Raw genomic sequence first — 23,617 nt, forward strand, 5'->3', positions numbered from 1 at the left:
TACTCGAACGAGCATCAAGCTCGGACGAGTATACTCGCTCATCTCTAAGCAGGACCAATAGAAACGGAGACAAAGGGAAATCTATTCTGCTATTCTCTTCATCATTGTGAGGAGTCTAAGACGGAGGGAGAACAAGCAAATTATAGCCAGAAGTTTGTGGGACAATGTGGGAGACATATAGAGAACAGAAGGGGATGTGGAGCAGAAGAGAATTGCCAGACAAGTGGGAGTTAGGAAGCCGGTGTGTCGGCAGTAAAGGCGGGAAGACAGGGATTTATAGAGATGAGCTACGTTCACTCAGGGAGCAGGCACTGGGAGAAAGTTGTGTGCTGTAGAAAAAACGTGCATGCACATGGATGGGATAGATGGATGCACGGAGATTTAGGCTGTCAGCTGGAGAAATTAATAGACGGGGAGGGGTAATAGGCAGAGATCAGGCATGCGAAGGAAACTAAGAGACAGGGTAATGGGGGCAAGGAGGTGAAGAATAGATCGCTATGAAATAGCAGAGAAAGGACGGGGATGAAGGAAATTAATAATTATAAAGGTCAGGAATGGGTAGAGGACGAATAGAATAGGCTTTCAATGAGAAGACAGAGGGAAAGAGGGTCCTGGGGGGCGGGGAAGTATAATACAAAGTACAATTCAGAATTATAATATTCTGTTAACGGATGGGAGATAAATAATTTTAAATACATAACATTAATGAGATTTAAGAATTCAGGGATAAACATATCAATAAATATATGAATAAATAGACCTAAAATGCAAAGCAGCACTGTCATACGTATTTTTAGTTCTAGTCATTAGTATATTTATTAGTATTTTTAACCCCCAAATTCCTAAATATGTTCTCCCTCCATCTTAGACTCCTCACAATGATGAGGAAAATAGCAGAATAGATTTATCTCTCTGTCTCTGTTTCTATTGCTCCTGCTACATCCAGCTTGCACTTTACTAGCCCACGTTTTTCCTGACCACTCTGCCCCCACCTATCCTCTATCACAAATTGACCCTATACATTTACTTTGGTCCTTTCCTTGAATCCGTGATATTTAGGCACAGAAATTGCCCAGATAAATTCAATCGTTTTTGGGAAGTGTGATGAAATTCCAACTGTACCAATTACTTCCCCTGTAGATACCAAGACAACTATCTGAAAAAATGCAGTGTCTAGAGAAGTTTGGTTAAATGTTTATTTTGTGTATCAAGCATTCATTCAAAATGTTTCACGTTGTGTAGGCCTGGTGTCTTACACACAGATGTGGAGCCCTGGAGTAGGTGGCAAAACAGCTGTGGGTGATTGGGCACTCGCCCCAAATCGCCCACTAACAGTACGAACCTACCGCTGGCAACCCGTATTATCTGCATTTCAGTTTTCGCCTGAGGCAGCAAAAAAATGTAGAATCAGCCCTGAGGATTGCTTTGCATTAAAAGCAGTAAGCTAGTACAAAGTAAATGTTGTGCCTGTGGTGACATAACAGTGTGTACTGACATGTTTCTAGGACTTTCCGAATGAGAATAAAAAGTGCTGAATTTTCACTAAGATGTGACACATTGTAGAACTTCAGACAAAAACAGAACTTTCCTTTTTTTTTCCCTCCAAGTTTACTTTTATTTCTGTATTTGCAAAATTGAAGCTTATGGCTATTCAGAAAAAAAGCAGCACAGCCACTTGGTAAAATAGCATGCAGTTAAGAGCAGCATATTTTATAGTATAAATTGGGGCACTGAGCAGCAGCTTATAAATGATACAGCAGCGAAGATAAGCCCCTTAGGCAATTTGGAGCCTGAGCACAATCTTCCTTCAATAAAGCCATGGACAATGCATTGATGCCTTAGTGAGCATTATTTTTTAACCAGCAAGGAGCAAATAGTTTTGGAAAATAAATTTGAAATTTACATGGGCAGGCAATCGGGGAGCCATGGGAGCAGCTTTTATCTGCCTGTCTGTGAAAACAATACAACTGCTTCATTTTCACGTTACTCAACAAAATCTAATTATCTTCTTGTATTACAGTGATGCATTTGAATTGCTACTTAAAAATATGTAAACTTGTCTACTAAAGAATGTGTAGTGTGATATCTGTTTCCAAGGTGGCTAAAGCCATTATATTCTTATGAAGAGCATAGTTTGCTAAATGCCGCGTTAAAAATGTAATGTTTGCAGCCATTAATTATTAGAAATTAAGAATTTCATAATGTGACATTTCTGTGCATTACTGGTTACTCTGTTATTAAATATCTGTTATATATTTATATTAACCCTTGTTTTATTTTTTTGTTTTTGTTAAAGTACGTATTTTCAATTGCTTATTGTGCTAAGTGATCTGTGATAAGTTGCATTTCCTATGCATATTACAATAAAAAACATTTATTTCTTTACTATTTCTTTATTATACCATACTTTTCCAAAAGTTCCAGAATTTTTGTAATAATTCTAACATTACTGTTGCATTTTACAGCATGCTTCTTATTATTGTGCTATGTGGTTCTATTATTTCCCTTTCAGAGTGTAACATGGTTGGTTTTTTAGCTTTTGTTAGCCTCTGTGAGTCCGACCTCCCAAGACCAGGCTATGGCTTATGCCGCCGACCTCCCCTGACCAGGCTGCAGCTTATGCCGCCGACCTCCCCTGACCAGGCTGCAGCTTATGCCGCCGACCTCCCCTGACCAGGCTGCAGCTTATACCGCCGACCTCCCCTGACCAGGCTACGGCTTATGCCACCGGCCTCTCCAGACCAGGCTGTGGCTTATGCCACCAACCCCCCCAGACCAGGCTACGGCTTATGCCGCCGACCTCCCCAGACCAGGCTACGGCTTATGCCGCCGACCTCCCCAGACCAGGCTATGGCTTATGCCACCGGCCTCCCCAGACCAGGCTATGGCTTATGCCACCGGCCTCCCCAGACCAGGCTGTGGCTTATGCCGCCGACCTCCCCAGACCAGGCTACGGCTTATGCCGCCGACCTCCCCAGACCAGGCTACGGCTTATGCCGCCGACCTCCCCAGACCAGGCTACGGCTTATGCTGCCGACCTCCCCAGACCAGGCTATGACTGTTTGCTCTTTTTTTTTTTTATTACCCAGCAGATTTTTTTAAAAATCATTTTTTAAAAATGTTTATATATTTTTACTTCTTAAATAAGTTAGGCAGCAGTTAGCAGGGAGCACATTTATATGCTGTTCTTTTATACAGATCACATATAACTGTGATCTTATGATAACAGTTGATTAGATTATTGTGATTAGTGATCTGTATACAGACCTGCAGAGAGGATGCAAATCGCAGCTTCCCTCCATGCCTCTCGCCTCCCTCACCACTCAGTATTGAGCGCTGCATTCTGGTTTGTTGTGGCAGGGAATTGAATACATTGGTCCTCTGTCACCCTATAGGATTAAGCTAGCAGTATGACAGCCTGGTCCTGCAGTAGCATTGTGTGAATGTGTGCATGCAGGACTCCTCATGTGACCAGAGCTTAAGCTGCCTGCTGGAAGTAACTTCTCTCCTGCCGGATGACTATCTATTGGCTGTGAGGAGCATGAATCATGCCAGAGGGAGATTAGAGAAAAATCCTGTATAGGAGTAAAACTGACTGCACAGGCATCTGTGACGCTTGTACGGGCTTTAATGCAACCTATGAACATACAGAAATTATGATCTTGCCGTTAGCTATAACAAATCTATACAGCTGAAGGTGTTTTTTTGTGTATCTTTTAGTGTGGAAATTCTACAAATCTCTTTTAATAAAAATGTTGATTCCTTAACATTTATCAAACCTATAGTAAAGTAAAACTGCAGTTGGAAGCCATATAGCCGTCTCCTCCTCCATATTATGTACTGGCAGCCTTTCCATTCAGTTGGAAATAGTAACTTGCCTATATAAAAGAAGAGCAGCTGTTTTTCTTGAATGTTATCTACACTTGGCTTCTGTCAGAGAGAGCAGTGTAAACCATTAATTTCCTTAAAATCTACAAATATAACCTAGCCACTGTTGGAAAACAAATGCAGTTCTAAGTCACATTTAGAAAATTGGTGTCTATGCTCATCTCCATTAAAGCTCATAAATAAACTTTTGATCGCTTGCCAGTGGTTTAATACACTGTTTACTTTGATTGTATCCAGCTCATTGCCTCCACATTAGGCTCACAGAACGGCACTGAGCCCATCTGCATTGGGCTAAGTCATGTCTCATTATGAACAAAAAGCTAGTTCATACTTAAATATTCCCATTTATATTGTTTTCCCATTAATGATTTCATCATGTTCTCCTTCCCACAGATCTATCGAACTGTGCTCTGAATGGTTTTCCACTTGGGCTGTACTTATCCATAGGGGCAGCTGCTGAAAATATCTACTCGATTTCTTTGGCTAATAATGGGATGAAAAGCCTGACAGGAAAGTTCTTCACTTTCTTTACTGAACTACAAGGTATGCAAATATACTAGTATGTGCTAGAGCTAATAAATGGTCTTTTAGAGTTTATAGGTACCTGCAGCCGTCTTTGGTGAGCCCCTGTATATTGTTATGGGTTTTACTTGTCATTGCTGCTGATTTTATGCTTTGTTGCAGAAAACATATTTATGGACCCCAGTCCTGACATTTTTATGAATTATGTGGATGTTTTGTTGAGCTTTCTATTGATGCAGGGAAACGCATTCTGCCATAGACCCCAACATATCCAAGCGTATTGTTGAGAATGGGGCCACATGAGGTTGGCTGTCATCAACTGGTTGCCATTGAGAACCATGAGGGCACTTGGGATCGCTTGCAATCTGTTTAGTCAAAATTAAAGGATTTTCTAAAGCTATCATCTTTTGAATATTTGTGAAGTACAGAGCATATTAAAAAGTAGTTTTTTAAAAGGGGTTGTCCCAAGTATTTCAATTTCTCCCCTATCTACAGTTGATAATTGATGGTCTGACTGCTGGGACCCCCAACTCTCCAGAGAATGTGGTTCCTGTTCTTACTAACTGGTAAAGTGACAGGACGGCCATGCATCCTACTGCTCCATTCACTTGTATGGGAATAGTTGAAATAACCAAGCACAGCACTCGGCTATCTCTCCCATAGTGAATAGTATGCTTGTCCTGCCACTCCATCAGTGAAAACATTTCTCTGAACTGCTAGAGGGGCTGTTCTCATGATCAGTGGAGGTTCATGATCAGTTGGACATAATCTAACAACTAGTTATTCGCTATTTTGTGAGAAGAATTTCTGATGGCAGACTGCCCAAACTTACTTGGCTATTGGGTTTTATAGTATGAGGAACTACAGAATGCCCCATAACTAATATCTCCAGCTTGACTAATAAGCTGTAGTCCCTCAGGCCTATGTCATTGGAGCACCTCCTGACTCCAAAGGCTAATTAAATATGCACGCCCGAACTATCTGGTCCCGCCTGCTGATCCAGAGACAGACTGTGAGATCACGGAACCAGAGGTGCTCTGGTGAAATAGGAAGGATCGCCTCTGGCTCATTATCATATTTTTTTGTAACCTGTGATTGCACATTGTAATGAAAGGGTTAAAACACGACAGCCTGGGGTCTTCGGAGGATATATTTATATATAATATAATAATATTATAATTTCTAAAGATTATTCACCTACATGAACAAAGAAACAACTAATAACAAATATGGACAACCTGATGGTTAAAAATCAATTTCTTGTTAGTATTGTATACATGTAAAATGACAACAAAATATAGGGCAACACACAGAAAGGATTGCACAATACCCAATGTAAACTAAAGCAAATAGCAGCAAAGATTCCCTAAAGTGCCAAGGTAAGGCAGCAAGTAATAATGCACACATACAAACTTTTAACCCACATGCAAGACATTTTTGAAAAGATAGTTTTGATGGTAGATTTCCTTTGAATGAGACACAAAAAGGGATTTAAAGGAATCCTCATGTTTGCATTGTGCCACCAGCAGTCCAGCTTCTTCTACACCTGCACAACTAGTCAAAAATAAATTTGGGAGGCTTCTACATATCCAGGTGATTTTGAGATTTTCTCAAAATTTCTCAGATTGCACTTCATGCTAGTTGTACAAATTAAGTGAAGTGTTTTGTGTTTAAAAAAAAAAATGTAAATTTTTCCAAACGTTCAGAATAATTCTTCATTTTCAAAGTTTGAAATGTTCTGCTTTCCAGGCAGATAGACTACCCAAATAGCTTGATAACAAACATTTCTGTTTTTTATGCATCCTATCAAACTCTCATTTTTCTAGGTTGTTATGAGGCTTAGAACTTTAGGTGCAAATTTTCTCATTTGCATGAAAACCCCCCATAAATCAACCCGCTATAAAAACTACCCCATTTTAAGTATGGAAAACAATTTTTTTCAAATCTGTCCTGTGTTACTATAAGTGCTTAGAGCTTTGGAACGCTATAAGATATCCAGGGGATTTTGAGATTTGTTTTCTCGTGACACATTGTACTTGAAGTTTAGTCTAAAAATTTGGATGATATCTTTTGTGTTTAGTTATGAAAAAAAAGCAAATTTGGAAAAAATCTTTATTTTCAAAGTTCTAAATTCTTTACTTTTGTAGCAAATAGTCACAGCACCCAAATAAATTCATAACTTACATTTCCCAAATGTCTGCTTTATGTTGGCATGTTTTTTAAGATTTCATGTATTTTACTAGAATGTTATGAGGCTCATTTTTCACACTTTTTGGAAAATCACCAAAACCTCTATTTAGATGGACCTGCTCTACTTTTAACCCCTTAACGCCAAAACCACTTTTCACCTTCCTGACATGGCCCATAGTGCCATGGTCACTATAGGTGGTTATGACTTTGGAACACTTTAACATATCCAAGTGATTTTGAAATTGTTTTCTCGTGACACATAGTACTTCATGTTATTTTAAAAAATTCTGGTGGTATGTTTTGCATTTATTTATGAGAGAATCAGATATTTGGTGAAAATTTGGAAAAATTCTCAATTTTCGAAATTCAAAATGTTCTACTTTTTCCCACACATAGTCATAACGGCAAAAAACGTAATAACTAACATTCACCAAATGTCTACTTTATGCCTCCGTGTTTTTTTTTTATATATACTCTCATTTTTGTAAGATGTTATGGGGCTTTGAACGTCAGGTGCAATTTTTCACATTTTCATAAAAAACGCAAAATACTTCTATTGAGGGACCTGCTCAGGTTTCAAGTCACTTTGAGAGGCCTAAATAAAAGTAAAACCCCATAAATTAATCCCATTATAGAAACTACACCCCTCAACGTATGTAAAACAACTTTTATGAAGTTTGTTAACCCTTTAATTGTTTTACAGGGGTTAAAATAAAATCGGATGCAATTTAGAAATTAAATTTTTTTGGGCTAAATGAACGTGTTTTTCATAAAATGTACAAATTCTCAGTGGATAAAATACCAAAACGCTCCACAAAGTTTGATACCCAATAAATAATAATAATTCTTTATTTATATAGCGCACACAGATTACGCAGCGCTGCACAAGCATGTCAAATTGGTCCCTGTCCCCAAGGGGCTCACAATCTAGGCAACCTAGCAGTATGTTTTGAAGTGTGGGAGGAAACCGGAGTACCCGGAGGAAACCCACGCAAACACGGAGAGAACACACAAACTCTTTGCAGATGTTGACCTGGGTGGGATTCGAACCCAGGACCCCAGTGCTGCAAGGCAGATGTGCTACTCACTCAGCCACCGTGCCAATCTCTCCCGAGTATAACAATCCCACATATGTGGTGGTAACCTGCTGTATGGGCACACGCCAGGGCATTGAAGGGAAGCTGCACCATTCAGAGCAGATTATTCATTGTCACTTTATAATAGCTATACAATCTTTATTTTTTTGGCAATTTGGACATATAAGGGCTTATTTTTTGCGACATGAGATGCACTTTACAAATACTTCATTTTATTGGGTCTGTAGCTTTTTGATGAGATTTTATTGACTCTTTCATGTATGGAGGAAAAGAAAACTGTCAATTTTGGGTTTCTTTTTTTGTATCTTTTTGGGGTCGTACACCGTACGCTAAAAATACTATATTATCTTTATTCTATAGATCACTACGATTATGGTGATACCTCATTTATATAGTTTTTTTAATATATTTTTACAATTTTACTGGAAAAAAACTAATATAAAGAAAATCTCATTTGTTTTTGCATCGCCATCTTTTTGGAGATATAACTTTAATATTTTTTGGTTTAGGGCTTATTTTTTACGTGTTGAGTTGTCCTTTTCAGTGGTACCATTTTGGCGCACATAACTTTTTTTGATCACTTTTTGGAACATTTTTGTGAAGGGATTTTGTGAAAAAATTTAAATTTTTGGTGAGTTTTTCAGGTTTATTTTTTTTTATGGCGTTGACCGTACGAGTCCAATAATGTTTCTGACTTATTGTACAGATTGTTATGGACACGGTTATACCAAATATGCGGGGGGATTTTGGTGATTTTTCAGGTTTTTTTTTACTTTGCATTGCATTAGATGTGTATAGGGAATGTTTGTGTTTAAGGGACTTACTGTACATACTCGAGTATAAGCCGACCCGAGTATAAGCCGAGACCCCTAATTTTACCATCAAAAACTGGGAAAACCTTTTGACTCGAGTATAAGCCGAGGATGGAAAATGCATTGGTCACAGACACCCCCAGTATGTAGCTAGCCTGCCCCCAGTAGTACACAGCCTGCCCCCAGTAGCATACAGCCTACCCCCAGTAGTATACAGCCAGTCCCCAGTAGTATACAGCACTGCCCCCAGTAGTATACAGCACTGCCCCCAGTAGTATACAGCACTGCCCCCAGTAGTATACAGCACTGCCCCCCAGTAGTATACAGCACTGCCCCCCAGTAGTATACAGCACTGCCCCCCAGTAGTATACAGCACTGCCCCCCAGTAGTAAACAGCACTGCCCCCAGTAGTATACAGCCTGCCCCCAGTAGTATACAGCACTGCCCCCAGTAGTATACAGCCTGCTCCCAGTAGTATACAGCCTGCCCCCAGTAGTATACAGCCTGCCCAGCATTAAAAAAAAAACAAAAAAAAAAACGTATATACTCACCCTCCGGTGGCCCTGACGTGCAGCACTGCTCCCCCGATGTCCGCGCGGGTCCTCTTCTGGCTTCCGCGCCCGTCTTCTTTCTTCTCTAACTTCATGCTGGGGAGAAAACATGGCGGCGGCCAATACGAAGTTAGAGAAGACAGAAGACGGGCGCGGAAGCCAGAGAAGAGGACCCGCGCGGACATCGGGGGAGCAGCGCTGCACGTCTGGGCCACCGGAGGATGAGTATATAAGTTTATTCTTTTTAAAATATTTTTTTAAGTTAAGTATATGTATTGACTCGTGTATAAGTCGAGGGGACGTTTTTTAGCACATTTTTTGTGCTGAAAAACTCGGCTTATACACGAGTATATACAGTAATTAGGGGATTTTTATTAAAAAGTGTGTTTATTTAATGTTTTTAACTTTTCTTCTTTACTTTTACAGGTTGGCTTGAACAAGCGATCCTCTGATCGCTTGTTCAAGCTATTTTTCACCTAATACAGTGTAATACAGATATTATGCTATTTTTCACCTAATACAGTGTAATACAGATATTATGCTGCGCATGCTCAGTGTGTCACAGCAGGACCCTTTTCCAGAAGAAGATCGCACAGCCCCGGGACACTGGCAGATCCTGGGGCTGCGATCGGAGCCACTAAAATGCCCCTGACACGCTGCGATCGGAGAAATCATATACTGCCGACACCCGCAGCTTCCTTAACGGAGCCGCGCCAGAAGCATGACGTAGTATTACTGCATGTTGCGGGAACGCATGTCCTGCCATGCAGTAATACTATGTCAAATTTCGGGAAGGGGTTAATTGACCGTGAGAGGCCTAAATAATAGCTAGACTCGTAAAATTACCCTATTATGGAAACTAAACCCACCTAGGTATTTTACAGGGGTTAAAAAAATATGTAGGTGCAGTCTACAAATTTTAATATTTTTTGACAATGCATTCATTTTGGGTGGAAAATTAAACAGTTGAAATGGATTAAATGAAAAAAAGTCTCCACAAGGTTTGATACCCAATTTTTCCAGAGTGTGCTGATAACCCATAACGTGGTGGTAACCTGCTGTTTGGGCGCAGGAGTGCACTATAGGGATGCACTTTTCTGGTACATAATTTTGGGGCAGCTATAGCTAATTGGTGAGATTTTATTAACTCTTTGTTAGTGGAGAAAATGAAAATCCTCAATTTTTAGAAAGACGTTTCAGGTTTTTTGTGGCTGTTTAGCATACCATAAAAATAGTTAATTGTTTATATTCTAAGGGTTGATAGGATTACGAAAATACCTCATTTATGTAGATTTTTTTAATTTTTTTCCCAATTTTACTGAATAAAAAGTACCGTATATACTCGAGTATAAGCCGACCCGAGTATAAGCCAAGACCCCTAATTTTACCACAAAAAAATGGGAAAACCTATTGACTTGAGTATAAGCCGAGGGTGTAGTATACAGCCAGCTAGCCCCCTGTAGTATACAGCCTGTCCCAAGTAGTATACAATCAGCCTGCCCCCATGAAGTATACAGCCTTCCCCCAAAAAGTATACAGCCTGCCCCCAAAAAGTATACAGCCTGCCCCCAAAAAGTATACAGCCTGCCCCAAAAAGTATACAGCCTGCCCTCAGTATGCCTAGCGAATAATAAAAAAATAAACTTAATACTCACCCTCCGACGATACTCACCTTTGATGCTTAGTGGCGGCTCCCGGTCCTCGGCGGCGGCTCCTGGTCCTCGGCGGCAGCTCCCGATCCTCTGCGGCGGCTTCTCTCTTCTATCTTCATGTGCCGGCAGTCGCACAGTGCGATGCGGCGGTGTCGCCGCTGATGACGTCATCAGCGGCGACACCGCTACATCATATTGTGCGCCCGCCGGCAAGTCGCATAGACGCGACTGCCGGCATGTGACGTTAGAAGAGAGAAGCCGCCGCAGAGGATCGGGAGCTGCCGCCGAGGACCAGGAGCCGCCGCCGAGGACTGGGAGCCGGAGGGTGAGTATTAATTTTTTTTTTTATTAACTCGTGTATTTTTTTTTTATTAACTCGTGTATAAGCCGAGATGAGGTTTTTCAGCACATTTTTTGTGCTGAAAAACTCGGCTTATACACGAGTATATACGGTAATTTGGAGAAAATGTAGTTAATTGTAGCACCATCATTTTTTCATAACTTTTTTATTTTTTGGCTGACAAATCGGGCTAAGGGCTTATTTTTTGCAAGAAGCGTTGTTCTTCTTTGGTCTTATTTTGGATCGCTTAGCATTTTTTAAATCCCTTTTTAGAGCATTTTTTAAAAGGTATTAATTAAAAATTATTCCTGTGCAGGTCCAATAACAATTGTTTTATTATGCAGATTGTCATGGAAGCAGCAATACCAAATATGTGGGGGTTTTGTGTATTTTATCAAATTTTCAACAAGATTTTATTGAATTAAAAGCATAATAGTACCTTACAATAGGTCACGGCATAGCATATGCCCCTCGCAGGGGGATCTCATAGAATTAATTTTAGAGTGATGCATAGCCAGCTACTGTATTAAACAAACTGAAAAAGTGAATGGGGAGGCCAAAGGGTTGGGGAGGATTTGATTACCTGATAATGGAGTTAGTATAAGTATTTTATTTAATTTTACTGGATAAAAACTAATTTGTAGAAAATCTTGTTCATTTTAGCATCACCATCTTTTCATACGACTAACTTTTTTAAAATTTAGCTGACGGATGTAGTTAAGGGCTTATTTTTTGCAAAAAAGATTGTACTTTTTAGTGGGCTTATTTTTTAGAGCATTTTTTTAAAAAGGTATTAGAAATTATTTTATTTCGGAACGTTTTTTGTTTTTTTTTCCCCAGCGTTTGCCGTGCGGGTTCACCAGCGATTTTGTTTTATTATACAGATTATTACGGACGCAGCAATACCAAATATGTGGGGGTTTTCTGTGTATTTGTGGGGTTTTTTTTATACTTTATTAAGTATTTGTATGGGAAAGTGACATTTTAGGGGCTTGCATTTATTTATTTAATTTTTTACTTATTCTAATGTTTAAACTTTACTTTTTGTAACTTTTTTTTTACTCGAACTAATTATCTTCCTGCAAGGATGTATTATAAGGTCCTAGTGTGCGTAGGGGTTTAACCATTTGAATACAAGCCTTTTGATTTGATTTTGGCACTACAATTTGGCCCACAAAAGTAAAGCTTCATATAGCTCAAGCTTTTATACAAAAGTGAAAAACAGCTGTGTTTTCTTTTTTTTTTTTTTTTTTTTAAAAAGCACTAAATACAATACTTTTTAATAGTTAGCCATGACTGCTGAGTCTCTCTGTTACAGATATATACAGATATATTCACAATATACTGACATACAGTTGTATTACAGTATATTGTATATGCAATCACATTGGGTAAAGTACCCAAGGGGGATTGAAATAATAATAAAAAAAGAAAGCAAAAAATGTTTAAAATGTTGATGATGAATATCACTTTTTTACATGTCCCAAAATGCCCACTCCTTAAAAATATAGTAATAATTATTCCATGCGACGAAGGCTGTTGTTGAAAAAACATCAAATTTCTTCAACTTAAGAACCAACCTACAGAACCTGTATGTAACATGAGGACTGCCTGTATTGGTCCCAAAATAACATAAATGAAGACGGCAGTTCATCGCGCAAAAAGTCACAGTTAATTCTGTACGCTGAAGTATGAAAAGGTTACAGGTGTCAGAAAATGCAGATACCGGGAATTTTATTTTTGTAAATAAAACATTTTGTTAAAGGTTTTAAAGACATGTCAAAATTATATAAATTTGGTATCGTACTGATACAAAGAATAAATACGATGTGTCACACAGTGAAAGCTGTAAATTTAAAGCGCGTGGGAAAATTGAAAAAAAAAAAATTTCACATCATGCGCTGTAAATTTTTCCCTGTTAATTTTATGAAATCTTAAATAAGACCACTAAAAAGTACTATTTGTCCTGCAGTTAACAAACCTTCATACATGTCTGTAAAATGAAATGTAAAGAATAGGAGAAAAAAACTAAAGCAAAATACAAGCTTTGGTTAAAAAGCTTTTAATGGTTAAAATTAGAGCTTGTCCTAGTCTGAAGTGTTCATAAGACATTCATAGACTAGAGCTACTAATGATCCTTGAAAACTGATGCCACAAGGATGTGATTTGGTCAGTCCATTAATAGCTGCCTCATACTGTGCTGACATGTGTTTTTTTCAGCAAATCAACACTTTTTTAAAATTGTTTTCCAATTGACCTTGAAACAATCAATAAGTTACAACAAAATTTTCCATTTGTGGTAATATCATATCATATTTGCCCTCTATTTTTTGGGGGGTAACTCACAGTTCTGGTGTGTAAATGAAGAGTCAAAGGCTGCTTCCAGTAGTACCCTCTCTATAGTTCCCTTGCATTTAAGGCGGGGGGGGGTTAGAAGTGTTGGAAGTATTAATAAGTATATAAACTATAGATTGTATGGATAGAATATTCAATACACTTCATACAAAAGTTATTTTTTTGATATTCATTGTTTGCAATTTTGAAGACCAAGTTGATGATTTCAGTTCATTAAGTTTAAATACTATTCAACTATAAAGATGCTTTCTTATTAGGAGGATCTCTTACGGTTATTCTGTAGAAACGGCTGTGCTTAGATTGATACTTTAGTCTTTTAAATAAGTCTAAGATGTGTGGTGCTTTGGTGACTAAGATGATGATGAGCGTTTAAGGATGTAAATTAGCATGTAATTGTAGACATTTTTGAAAAGTTGACCTAATAAGTTAGTCTCCTAATTACTGCAGAACTTTCAGATTCTTAATAGTAGATCAAAGATTTAATTTCATATACACATTTCCCACTGTGGTTAATGCTATGTTCTCTCCAAAATGGCATTTCAGCTTTACATGTAAAAAAAAATTGTTCATTTTATTGAAATGTGCCAAAATATAAGTGTACTTTGTGTATATGCTAAGCAATGTATGTTACAAATTATTCAATCCTCGATGCAAATCTCTTTTAGGGGTAACTCTGTATTGTGCTGGTCGTCAAACAGTGGGATTGTCACTATTCATAAGAATATGGGGATTCCTATTGTGCTCTCTAAATGGAGTGGTAGGTTAAGCATGGGCACTGCCATTTCCATTCATTCTGTTAGATAGAATGGTTGAATAAAGACTGTCTATCAAGTCCAACCAAGAAAGCGGAGGGAAGGGGGAGAGAGGAGGCAATGTAAAGGAACACAGTGTTCCTTTAATGTTATTTTGATGGCTTCTAGGCTCTAAGCTCTCTACTTTACTGTGAACATGTGGAATAGCCCAGCTCAGGAGCTGGTCACAGCAGGAAAGTCGCCCCTGTGCACCTTCAAAAACTTTCCAGCATATATTTTGTATGGACCCCATGTTTTTTTTTTTTTTATATAAATTATTCATGTCCCATCTTAGTCGTCTCATCCCAAGGCTAAACACATTTCATTCTTTTAATTTTTTCGCATAACTGAGAACCTCCACAACCATTTGTTTTATTTTTCAGACCCCCTGGGTCTGACCTAGGGTTGTCTGATTGATCCTACCAAATACTGCTATACTACAGTATTTTACACATTTACACATTGTCACAGATCTTCAGATGTCAAAGAGCATCGGGTCTTATAAAGACCCGAGGCTGTGATGACAGATCATTGCTCCTCAAGTGCTTGGTATTGCGACACAATTTAAATTTTAAATCCCGCACCCTGTCTGAATCCGTCAGATCCTCCGACGGCCAACACCCCCCCCCCCCCCCCCCGATTTGTGTTGCGTGAAAGACAGTGCGATTGCTACACAAAACATACGCATGTGACAATCCCTGGTGCCATCCCCGAAAACATCGGAAGACCCTACGAAAATACGGCCGCGGGACCTTAGTAAATAAGCCCCAATGGGTTATCTGACTGAGGACGGCGATGATGGAAATGAAATACAAATTCACTTTATTTAAGTTGATTTTAAAAATGCATTTTCTTGTGGGCTCTGCTTCTACGGCTTTCGCTGTTCGTGCCAAATGACACTTCCAAGCTATTCTTTGGTTTCATAGGTTTTATTATGTTTATCGAGGATTTTTCACCACTTCACTTGTATGGAGATTAGCATACCATTTTATAGGGGCTGCTACACGGATTCAGGGACACATTATAGTCCCCAGGGTTGCGGGTTGCTGAGATATCAGTCCCATTATCTGACCATTATTATCGGTGTTCTGTCAGAGAGGAGGGGCTAGGAATGGAGCTGGAGGAGTGTGTTATGCTAATTTTCTCTCTAATCAGCCTCAGATAATGTCAGAGAAGCATTAGCAAGTTGTGAACACATGCATTGTGAAAGCAAAAGAGATGTTGCCGCATATGTAATATAAATATGATTATATGATTACATGATGTAAATGTAATGTGAATGCAGATGCCATGTAAAAGTTTTTACATATTTACACAAAAGGACGTTAAAATGTTTGCGCTTATATCGCATTTGTGTTTAAGTGGAGGTTACATGGCAATTGCATAGACATGGTGATTACATTTGCGTTTATGTGCCAATTGTGTTTATATGGCATTTCCATAATGTTTATGTTTTTGTGGCAAATGCTGAGATTTTGTGTTATGTTGCATTTGCATTTACGCCATGGTTTTGTATTACGTGGAGTTTGTGTCACATTTAAATTACATTCGCATTCACGTGGCGTTTGTGTCATGTTTATTTGTGTTTACGTTGCATTTGCGTTAATTTGTGCATTGCATTTAAGTCGTAATGGCCTTTGCATTTACATATTGTTTGTGTTGCGATTACGTGGCATTTCCGTGACATTTAGATGGCATTTGTGTTTGTGTTGCATTTGCGTTTACATGGTGTTTACACTCTGCGCTTTGTTTGTGTTTACATTGTGATTGTGCTTACCTTGGGCTCACGTTTCCATATCCCAGCTCCTGATACAGTGCTGAGAGATGGGGACTGGTGGGCGTGGCTGGCCGAAAGCTCCCTGAGCACAGCAAAAACAGCAGGCACTGATCAGATGGACCGTGCAATGGAACAGGAGCAGGAGCGATGGAGGAGATGAGTATATGTCTATTTTCTTTAAAGGCCCACCCCAGCCCGACTCCTAATTTTTTGGAACACTCTGACAACCTCTTTAACCCCTTAAGGACCAGGCCCTTTTTCGGTTTTAAGGTTTTTTTTTCACTCCCTACCTTAAAAAATCTATAACTTTTTTATTTTTCCTTGTAGAGAGTTGTGTATGGGCTTGTTTTCTGCGTAACAAATTGCACTTCCTAGTGATGGTATTTAATATGTTATGCCATGTACTGGGAAGCGGGAAAAACTTCTGAATGCAGTGAAAATTATGAAAAAACACATTTGTGCCATTTCTTGTGGGCTTGGATTTTACATCTTTCACTGTGCGCCCTAAATGACAAGTCTACTTCATTCATTTGGTCAATACGATCACGTGGATACCAAATGTGTATAGGTTTTATAATGTTTTTGTACATTTACAAAAATTAAAACCTGTACAAAAAAAAATTCTTCATTTTGCCGTCTTCTTGCGCTAATAACTTTTTCATACTTTGGTGTACAGAGCTGTGGGTGGTGTAATTTTTTGCGACTTTTGATGACATTCTCAATGATTTTATTTTTAGGATTGTACATTTGATGTATTTTTCAAAATGGCAAAAAAAAATGCCATTTGCGACTTTGAGCGCTATTTTCTGTTACGGGGTTAAATGCAGTGAAAAAATGTTATTATATTTTGATAGATCGAGCATTTTCAGACGTGGCGATACCTAATGTGTTTATGATTTTACTGTTTATATTTATATGACTTTTAGCAAAAGGGGGGTGATTTGCATTTTTAGGTTTTTATTATATAATTTTTTATTTTTTACTTTTTCTATTTTTATTTTTTTCCTATTTCTCAGACTCCCCAGGGTACTTTAACCCTAGGTTCTCTGAATGATCCTACCATATATTGCCATACTACATTATGGCAGTATATGGGGATTTTGCAGACCATCTATTACAATGTGCAAATTGCACATTGTAATAGCCTAAAACATGATAGTCCGGATCTTTGTGTGATCCGAGGCTGTCATGGAAACAGAAGGCCACTCCCCGATGACGTCACGGGGAGCGATGATCGGAGCCAAGATGGTGGCGCCCGTGCGCTGCCGGCTCGTTAATGCCGCTGGCAGTTTTGGATTAATGCTTGCACCAATCGAGGGTATAGCGACGAGTGTTTGTTTGGTTCGTTGTGAAGCAAGCACCTGGTGAGTATGAAGAGGGCTCAGCCCGTGAGCTCTCTTCATACTCCCCCATGCGCAATGAAATGTACATGTACTTCTTATTGCACTATGGGGTTAATATAGTCCATCAGTTGAAAAAATCTGTCTTTATCATTATTTCTATACTGCTGTTCATAAAACAGTAGAGCAAACGCTTGGCCTCTCTTATTTAGAAAAATGCCAGATACTTTTATATTTAAAAAACTAAGATATCCTATTCCATAAGCTGAAACCTATAATGAACAAAACTCCTTTACATGTATTATAAATGTTTTATAGAATGTGGTGGTGTTTAGAGACAAAGAAGAAATTGATGGCATCTGCTTTCTACCCTCACTTTCATCTCCTATTAACCTTTACACAAGATTGTCCTATCTACGGTATATTTCCTCAGTCAGTAACTTCTTGTGTGTAATGGGCAGCAGGCTGCATGTAATGGATGTACTGACAATTGTGACCCGTGTCACTGAGCAGTAAACAAGACACTTGATTATAAAAGATATTCGTTTCTTCAGCCTAATAATCTGCTAAAAGGGAAGAACTACCTTTATAGCACACAAAAATGAAGCAACTGTGCAATGACCTGACCCAAAAATGTTTAAATGAATGGATTAATATGGCTTTCGGCAGCCATATGTCTAGAAAATGTTAAAGAAATTGTATTATTTTTCAGTGCTTTTTTGGAGTAAATATAAATTACTCAAGTAATTTGTGCAATTTTGCAGTTCAGATATCACAAACACTATGATACTAACCAATTTGGTCAACCACTAAGACATACTTAAGGCTGCATTTATATGAACGTTTGAAAGCGGACGTATATACGGGTGGCATACGGCCCTATTTCAATGGAGAATACAGCCATCCGTTTACATGGCCATATTGCCCACCTTACCGTAAGTAACATATGTATGGATTCATATAGCAAAGTAATACAGGACCGGAGAAATCACAGGTTTGTGTAAATGAAGCCTAACCCCTATACTGGGATCTGGACTTATTTGTAGTGGGATCACAAGGCTGCTACCTATTGTTGTGGTTCTAGCGTGAATAGCAGCTGACCCAGGTAGGTCAAGGGATAGTGATATAAAGTACCTGTAACCACATAGGCACAGTCACGGACAGTCCGGATTCCAGAGCAGCCCAACTGAATCTAAATAAAAAGACAAAGGTTAGAGAAAGGGAGCAAATAGGCCAAATTCAGGATACAAGCCAGGTCAAGGTAGGAACATATGTATCAGAATCAGGTCAAGCCAGAATCTTAAAGGGAACCTGTCACCAAAAATTGGTTTTACAGAAAAAAAGATATGTTATATAGTACCTTTCATTAGCATCTGCTGTTTGACTAGGCGCTCGTCCCCTGGGAGTAGCTGGAAAGCAGCAGTTTCCCCCCCACCCTTGGGGAAACAGCTCCTCCATGTGTCCTTTTCAAATATATGAGAACACCCATCACTTGGCTTAGCGACGCCCCCTGCTCCTCTACAGCCAATCCCGAGTGATGGCAGTTATTCATATATTGGAAAAGGACACATGGAGGAGCAGATTCCCAAGGGTGGGGGGAAACTGCTCCTTTCCAGCCATTCCCAGGGGACGAGTGCCTAGTCACACACCAGATGCTAATGAAAGGTAAAATATAACATACCTTTTTTTCTGTAAAACCTATTTTTTTTTTAACAAAAACACTTTGGCATTGTATGTATTATGCTCTGTGGGGACTGGGGGAGTGCTAAAAATGGGTCTCCTGGTGACAGGTTCCCTGTAACCAGAGCAGACTACAGTCTGGGAACAGAACTGAGGTTAAACACATATCAAATACACAGCAGATCCTCACAACTTTGCTATAATCACAGAAACCACAATGCTCCAGAACAGTTCTCTAAGGAACAATATACTTGTACAAGATTTTTCCAGAATCAGTACCTTCCTGACATGTTAGGTATTGCCGTGTTCATAGCAGTCCGTACTTCAAAAATAAGTTAAGCAGGCTGCCTTAGAAGATGGCAAAAGAGGCATTGTCTTCCTTATCCCATCCTGGAAAAATTAGTGGCATTCTTCCCAGAATCCCCTATGGGACTGCCCTGAGATTAAAGAGCTTTGAAACATTGCTTTCTATGAAGAATGTATATATTCTATATCAGTGGTGGCGAACCTATGGCACGGGTGCCAGAGGCGGCACTCAGAGCCCTTTTTGTGGGCACCCGGGCCATCACCCCAGAACACTAGACAAGACTCAAAGAATCTTCCTGCAGATCCAAGCAACTTAAAAGATGCTACTTTCAGTCATATTTTGATACTTCCTTTGATACTTGGGACTGTAGGAAGAGGGAGAATGAGTGGACAGGGTCTAATTATTTTTGGAGGACCTCCTGCTGGCCCCAGAGGGAAACTGGAAAGAAGCTAAAATGATGAAAATTTTCCATCTATCTACTGTGTTGCTGTCCTCAGGAGGCCAATATGATTGAAAATTGTTGAACAGGGAGCAATAAGATACTGCTTTAATTTTTTGGTTGGCCCCTTGCGATAAATAAGCGGGGTTTTGGGTTGCAGTTTGGGCACTCGGCCTCAAAAGGTTCGCCATCACTGTTCTATAATGGGGGTCATTTACTTACCCGGTCCATTCGCGGTCCAGCGGCAGCTTCTCCGACGAGTGTTCAGGTCTTCCGGTGATTCATGAAGGTCGTGCACCCGATGTCCACCAGGTGTCGCTGCTGCGCCGAAGTCCGCCGAGGTGCCCCGGAGTTCATCGTCTTCATCGTGGTGCATGTGAGTATGGCCCGTGCGACCGAATTTTTTTTTTAAATGTGCCAGTTTTTCCAAATCCGTTGGGTTATTGTTTGGCCATGCCCCCCGATTTCTGTAGCGTGCATGCCAGCGCCGATGCGTCACAATCCGATCCCGTGTGGCAAAATCCCGGGGCAATTCAGGGGAAATCGGCACAAATCGGAAATATTCGGGTAACACCTCAGGAAACCGCAAATCGGGCCCTTAGTAAATGACCCCCATTGTGTCTTTATATACTGTGTCTTATACATTGTGCCTTTTTTAGTAGTTGAAGATGATCACAAAACAAGCCACGTGATAAAAGTATGTATATAGTCACCCTTTGTTTTCAACTACAAAAAAAATGTATAAAAAATATCAATGTCCAGGACTAAAGCTACAGCTGTGAGGTGACTTTTATATAGAGTTACTGTGCACCTTCAGACCAGTGCAGCATCATACGTATCCAAAGCTTCATATTTATATTTGAGATATATCAACTTCCTGATATGGTGATGTATCATACTGAATATTTCAGAGACTACTACCAATTGCATATGTTTGTCACTGTCTTGCATTTACCCTTGCTATCCATCTTCAACTTTGCCAAACACCATTAAACAGTGTCCTAACGCATATTGCTCGGTTATGTCTGGTATACGGTCTGACAGATGGATCACTGGAAAATTGAACTAAGATGTCAGAAATGATCTTTTTTTTCACAGATTGTTTCTTTGTAGGACAAAATGATATGTATAGAATTCATACATTTATCTATTTTGTCCCTAATGACTAGACTTTTTTTTTTTATCAATTTTGCTAGCAAAGTGGTAACTGTCCTAGTTTTTAATTTTTTTAAACAACCCAAATGGTTTGGTGGTGTTTTTGTCACATGGGGTTGTTTTTTTAATATTTTTGCAATAGTATTTTTTTTTGTTTTTATGTTTTGTTGGATATAAATCATAAGTGATGGATCATTGTCTGCTGTATATGGGGCTGTCTTTTTTAACATGCAAGACACTTGCTAAACTAAGACTGTGCTGTACATTTACAATAGTTTTTGAGCCCCCCGAGAAAGCATTGGGAGCATGAAACGCGGGTTGGGGACTCCTGGTTTTCTCTATAGGAATCATCATCGGTCTATTTATAATAGGTTACTTGTGGATCGTTGTGAGGAGTAGTTATTGTTGCTAGGTATAGTTCTTGTGATGTATATAAAAAAATCATGTCCACCACTATTGATTCAAAGGTGAAATTTTGCAAAATGAATTGGCATGCCCCCTATTAAAGGGGATGTCTGAGACTTTCCAAAAAAAACAAGGTGGCCAGGAGGGGGCTGTTTAAAAATATAAACCTGTACTTGCATTCTGGAGCCTTCCGGTTGTCAGGTGCTGCTGTCGCTACGGTTCGGGCCCCATGTAAACAAACATGGCCACGGAAGCAGCGCTGCATTCAGCTTCCAGCTGGTCAAGGTGGCCGGCCCACCCATCCCTATTCATAGCATTGTATATGCAGGATGGATAGGTGTCGTGTCCATCCGGAAGCTGAATGAAGTGCTGCTTCCACGGCCATGTTTGTTTACATGGCGCACAGACCGGAGCGATAGCAGCGTGGGACACCCGGAGGGCACCAGGAGGTAAGTACATGTTTATTTTTTTAAGCAGCCCCCTCACGACCTTTGTTTTTTTGGAAAGTCTCTGACAACCCCTTTAAGATTATGTAGTAGATTTAAAGACGTAAAAACATGACAAATTTTTGGAGCAACACTACATCTATTGATTTAATCTAATGTTTATATGTGACCAATATTGATAATCAATTCAATTGCATGTGTTCTAATAGAGGAAGGTCAAATAATTATACAGGGGAGATGTGTGACGTCCAGGTTGTAGAGCGCTGTCTGTAACAAATTGCTTTTCCTGACATTTGCAATAACGTAGATCAAAATTTTCCTGTCTAATACAGTTACATAGCATGATTCTGGTTAAACACAGAGGGGAAACAATAGAGAACCCTATAGGTGTTATAATATATGCAATTTATCTTGGCTGTGAATTAATCCATCCTGTATACTACATGGTATTTGTAGGAATAAACTTGTAGGTCCTGATGCCAGGGATGGAAACTTTTTATGTTTCAGTAAATGGTTATTGAATTCTAGAAATAACAATTGATAGCAAGAAAAATGACACAGCAAGTAGCAAGAACACAATTAATAGCTGTGTTTTTACATCAGATGTACACATTTAGCAAGAAGACTAAATACAAGGCTTTAGATTTCTTTTAACCACCTGCAGTGATTATCAATGACAAAGCCAAACAATGGCAGAGGAGAAAGTGCATAGGAAGTGTGAGGACAAGGTCTAAATATTTATTCCCTAGGGAAAAATGTGAAGCATTATTCCAACTGGGATCATTTAGGCTTGCTGTATATGCAGATGCGCTCAAAGGGAGGAATTTATCATAGGCTTGGACATCAGGCGCACCCGTGTGCCTCCCTGTGCCCCCACGTGCGTCTCTTCCTCGAAGGGCACGTGCGCTGGCCGACTGAAAATTAAAGGGACAGCGCACCGCTAATTGGCTCTGGCCTCCTGACCATCTATAAATGGCCAGTCTCTTCCTGTGACGCCTGCCGGATCTTTGTGCCTCATAGTGATAGAGAAAGCTTGTTCCTGATGCCCTGTGTTTGTGTTGTGAATTCCCGTTGTGAACCCAGTTCCGTTATTGACTTCGATCCCGTGCAGCCTGTCCTGACCTTCAGCTACATCCCCGACTCTGATGCTGTTCTGCCTGCCCTGACCTCCTGCCTGTCCCCCAACTACGATCCTGCTATAAGACTTTGTACTTCGTCTGGCCGGCACCGTGGACAAAGTCGCGCCTGTGGAGCAACCTGGTAGTACCAAGCCCCAGCAAGTCCAACCCGCTTTGCTGTGGGCTCTGGTGAAAACCGGGTACCACTTAGATCGCCGGGGTCCAGTGGGTCCAATACCCCTGGTGCCTGACAGTATAACGAAATCCCGTCCCTCCTTCACTCCATATAAATGATTATACTAATCAACACACCTGCAATTCTCTTACTGTTAGTCACATCAAATTTTAACAATTTTTGCAAAAAAATATTGCCCCCTTATCTCTTGATATCATTGTAATTCTTTAGAGCATTAAGAATTACAGCATATTTAACCCCAACAAACCATATATTTTCTGAAAGAAGGCACTTGCCCTATTTTCAAAATTGCATTGTAGACATAGGCACCTTCATGCAATCAAAAAGAGATAAGAGTTTTATCCTCTGACCAGAGCACCAGATATTACGATTGCTTCTCCTTCTAAAATACTCAACCCAATTTTCTTCCAAAGTATAATGTTATTACTCCATTGCATAGATAAAAGCTTCCTACAAGAATAAGCCTCTATTTAAAACATCCATGGTGCGGTTTTCTTCCCTCGATTCCACCATTCACCATAGCAGACCACTAGAAGAAGCAGACGCAGCAGTAGCG

General features: G+C 39.6%; 1 protein-coding gene across 2 annotated transcripts in view; it reads left to right on the forward strand.

The window, feature by feature from the left end:
• The window catches only part of LRRC20 (leucine rich repeat containing 20), a 436,150-nt gene that overhangs the window by 119,727 nt on the left and 292,806 nt on the right, over positions 1 to 23,617 (forward strand). For both annotated transcript variants that reach the window (XM_072130515.1, XM_072130514.1), the window contains exon 3: positions 4,282 to 4,431. In XM_072130515.1, coding sequence (XP_071986616.1) covers positions 4,282 to 4,431 — 150 coding nt within the window. The remainder of the gene's footprint in view (positions 1 to 4,281; positions 4,432 to 23,617) is intronic.

The sequence above is a fragment of the Engystomops pustulosus genome, chromosome 11, assembly GCF_040894005.1.
Source record: "Engystomops pustulosus chromosome 11, aEngPut4.maternal, whole genome shotgun sequence".
Classification (NCBI taxonomy): domain Eukaryota; kingdom Metazoa; phylum Chordata; class Amphibia; order Anura; family Leptodactylidae; genus Engystomops; species Engystomops pustulosus.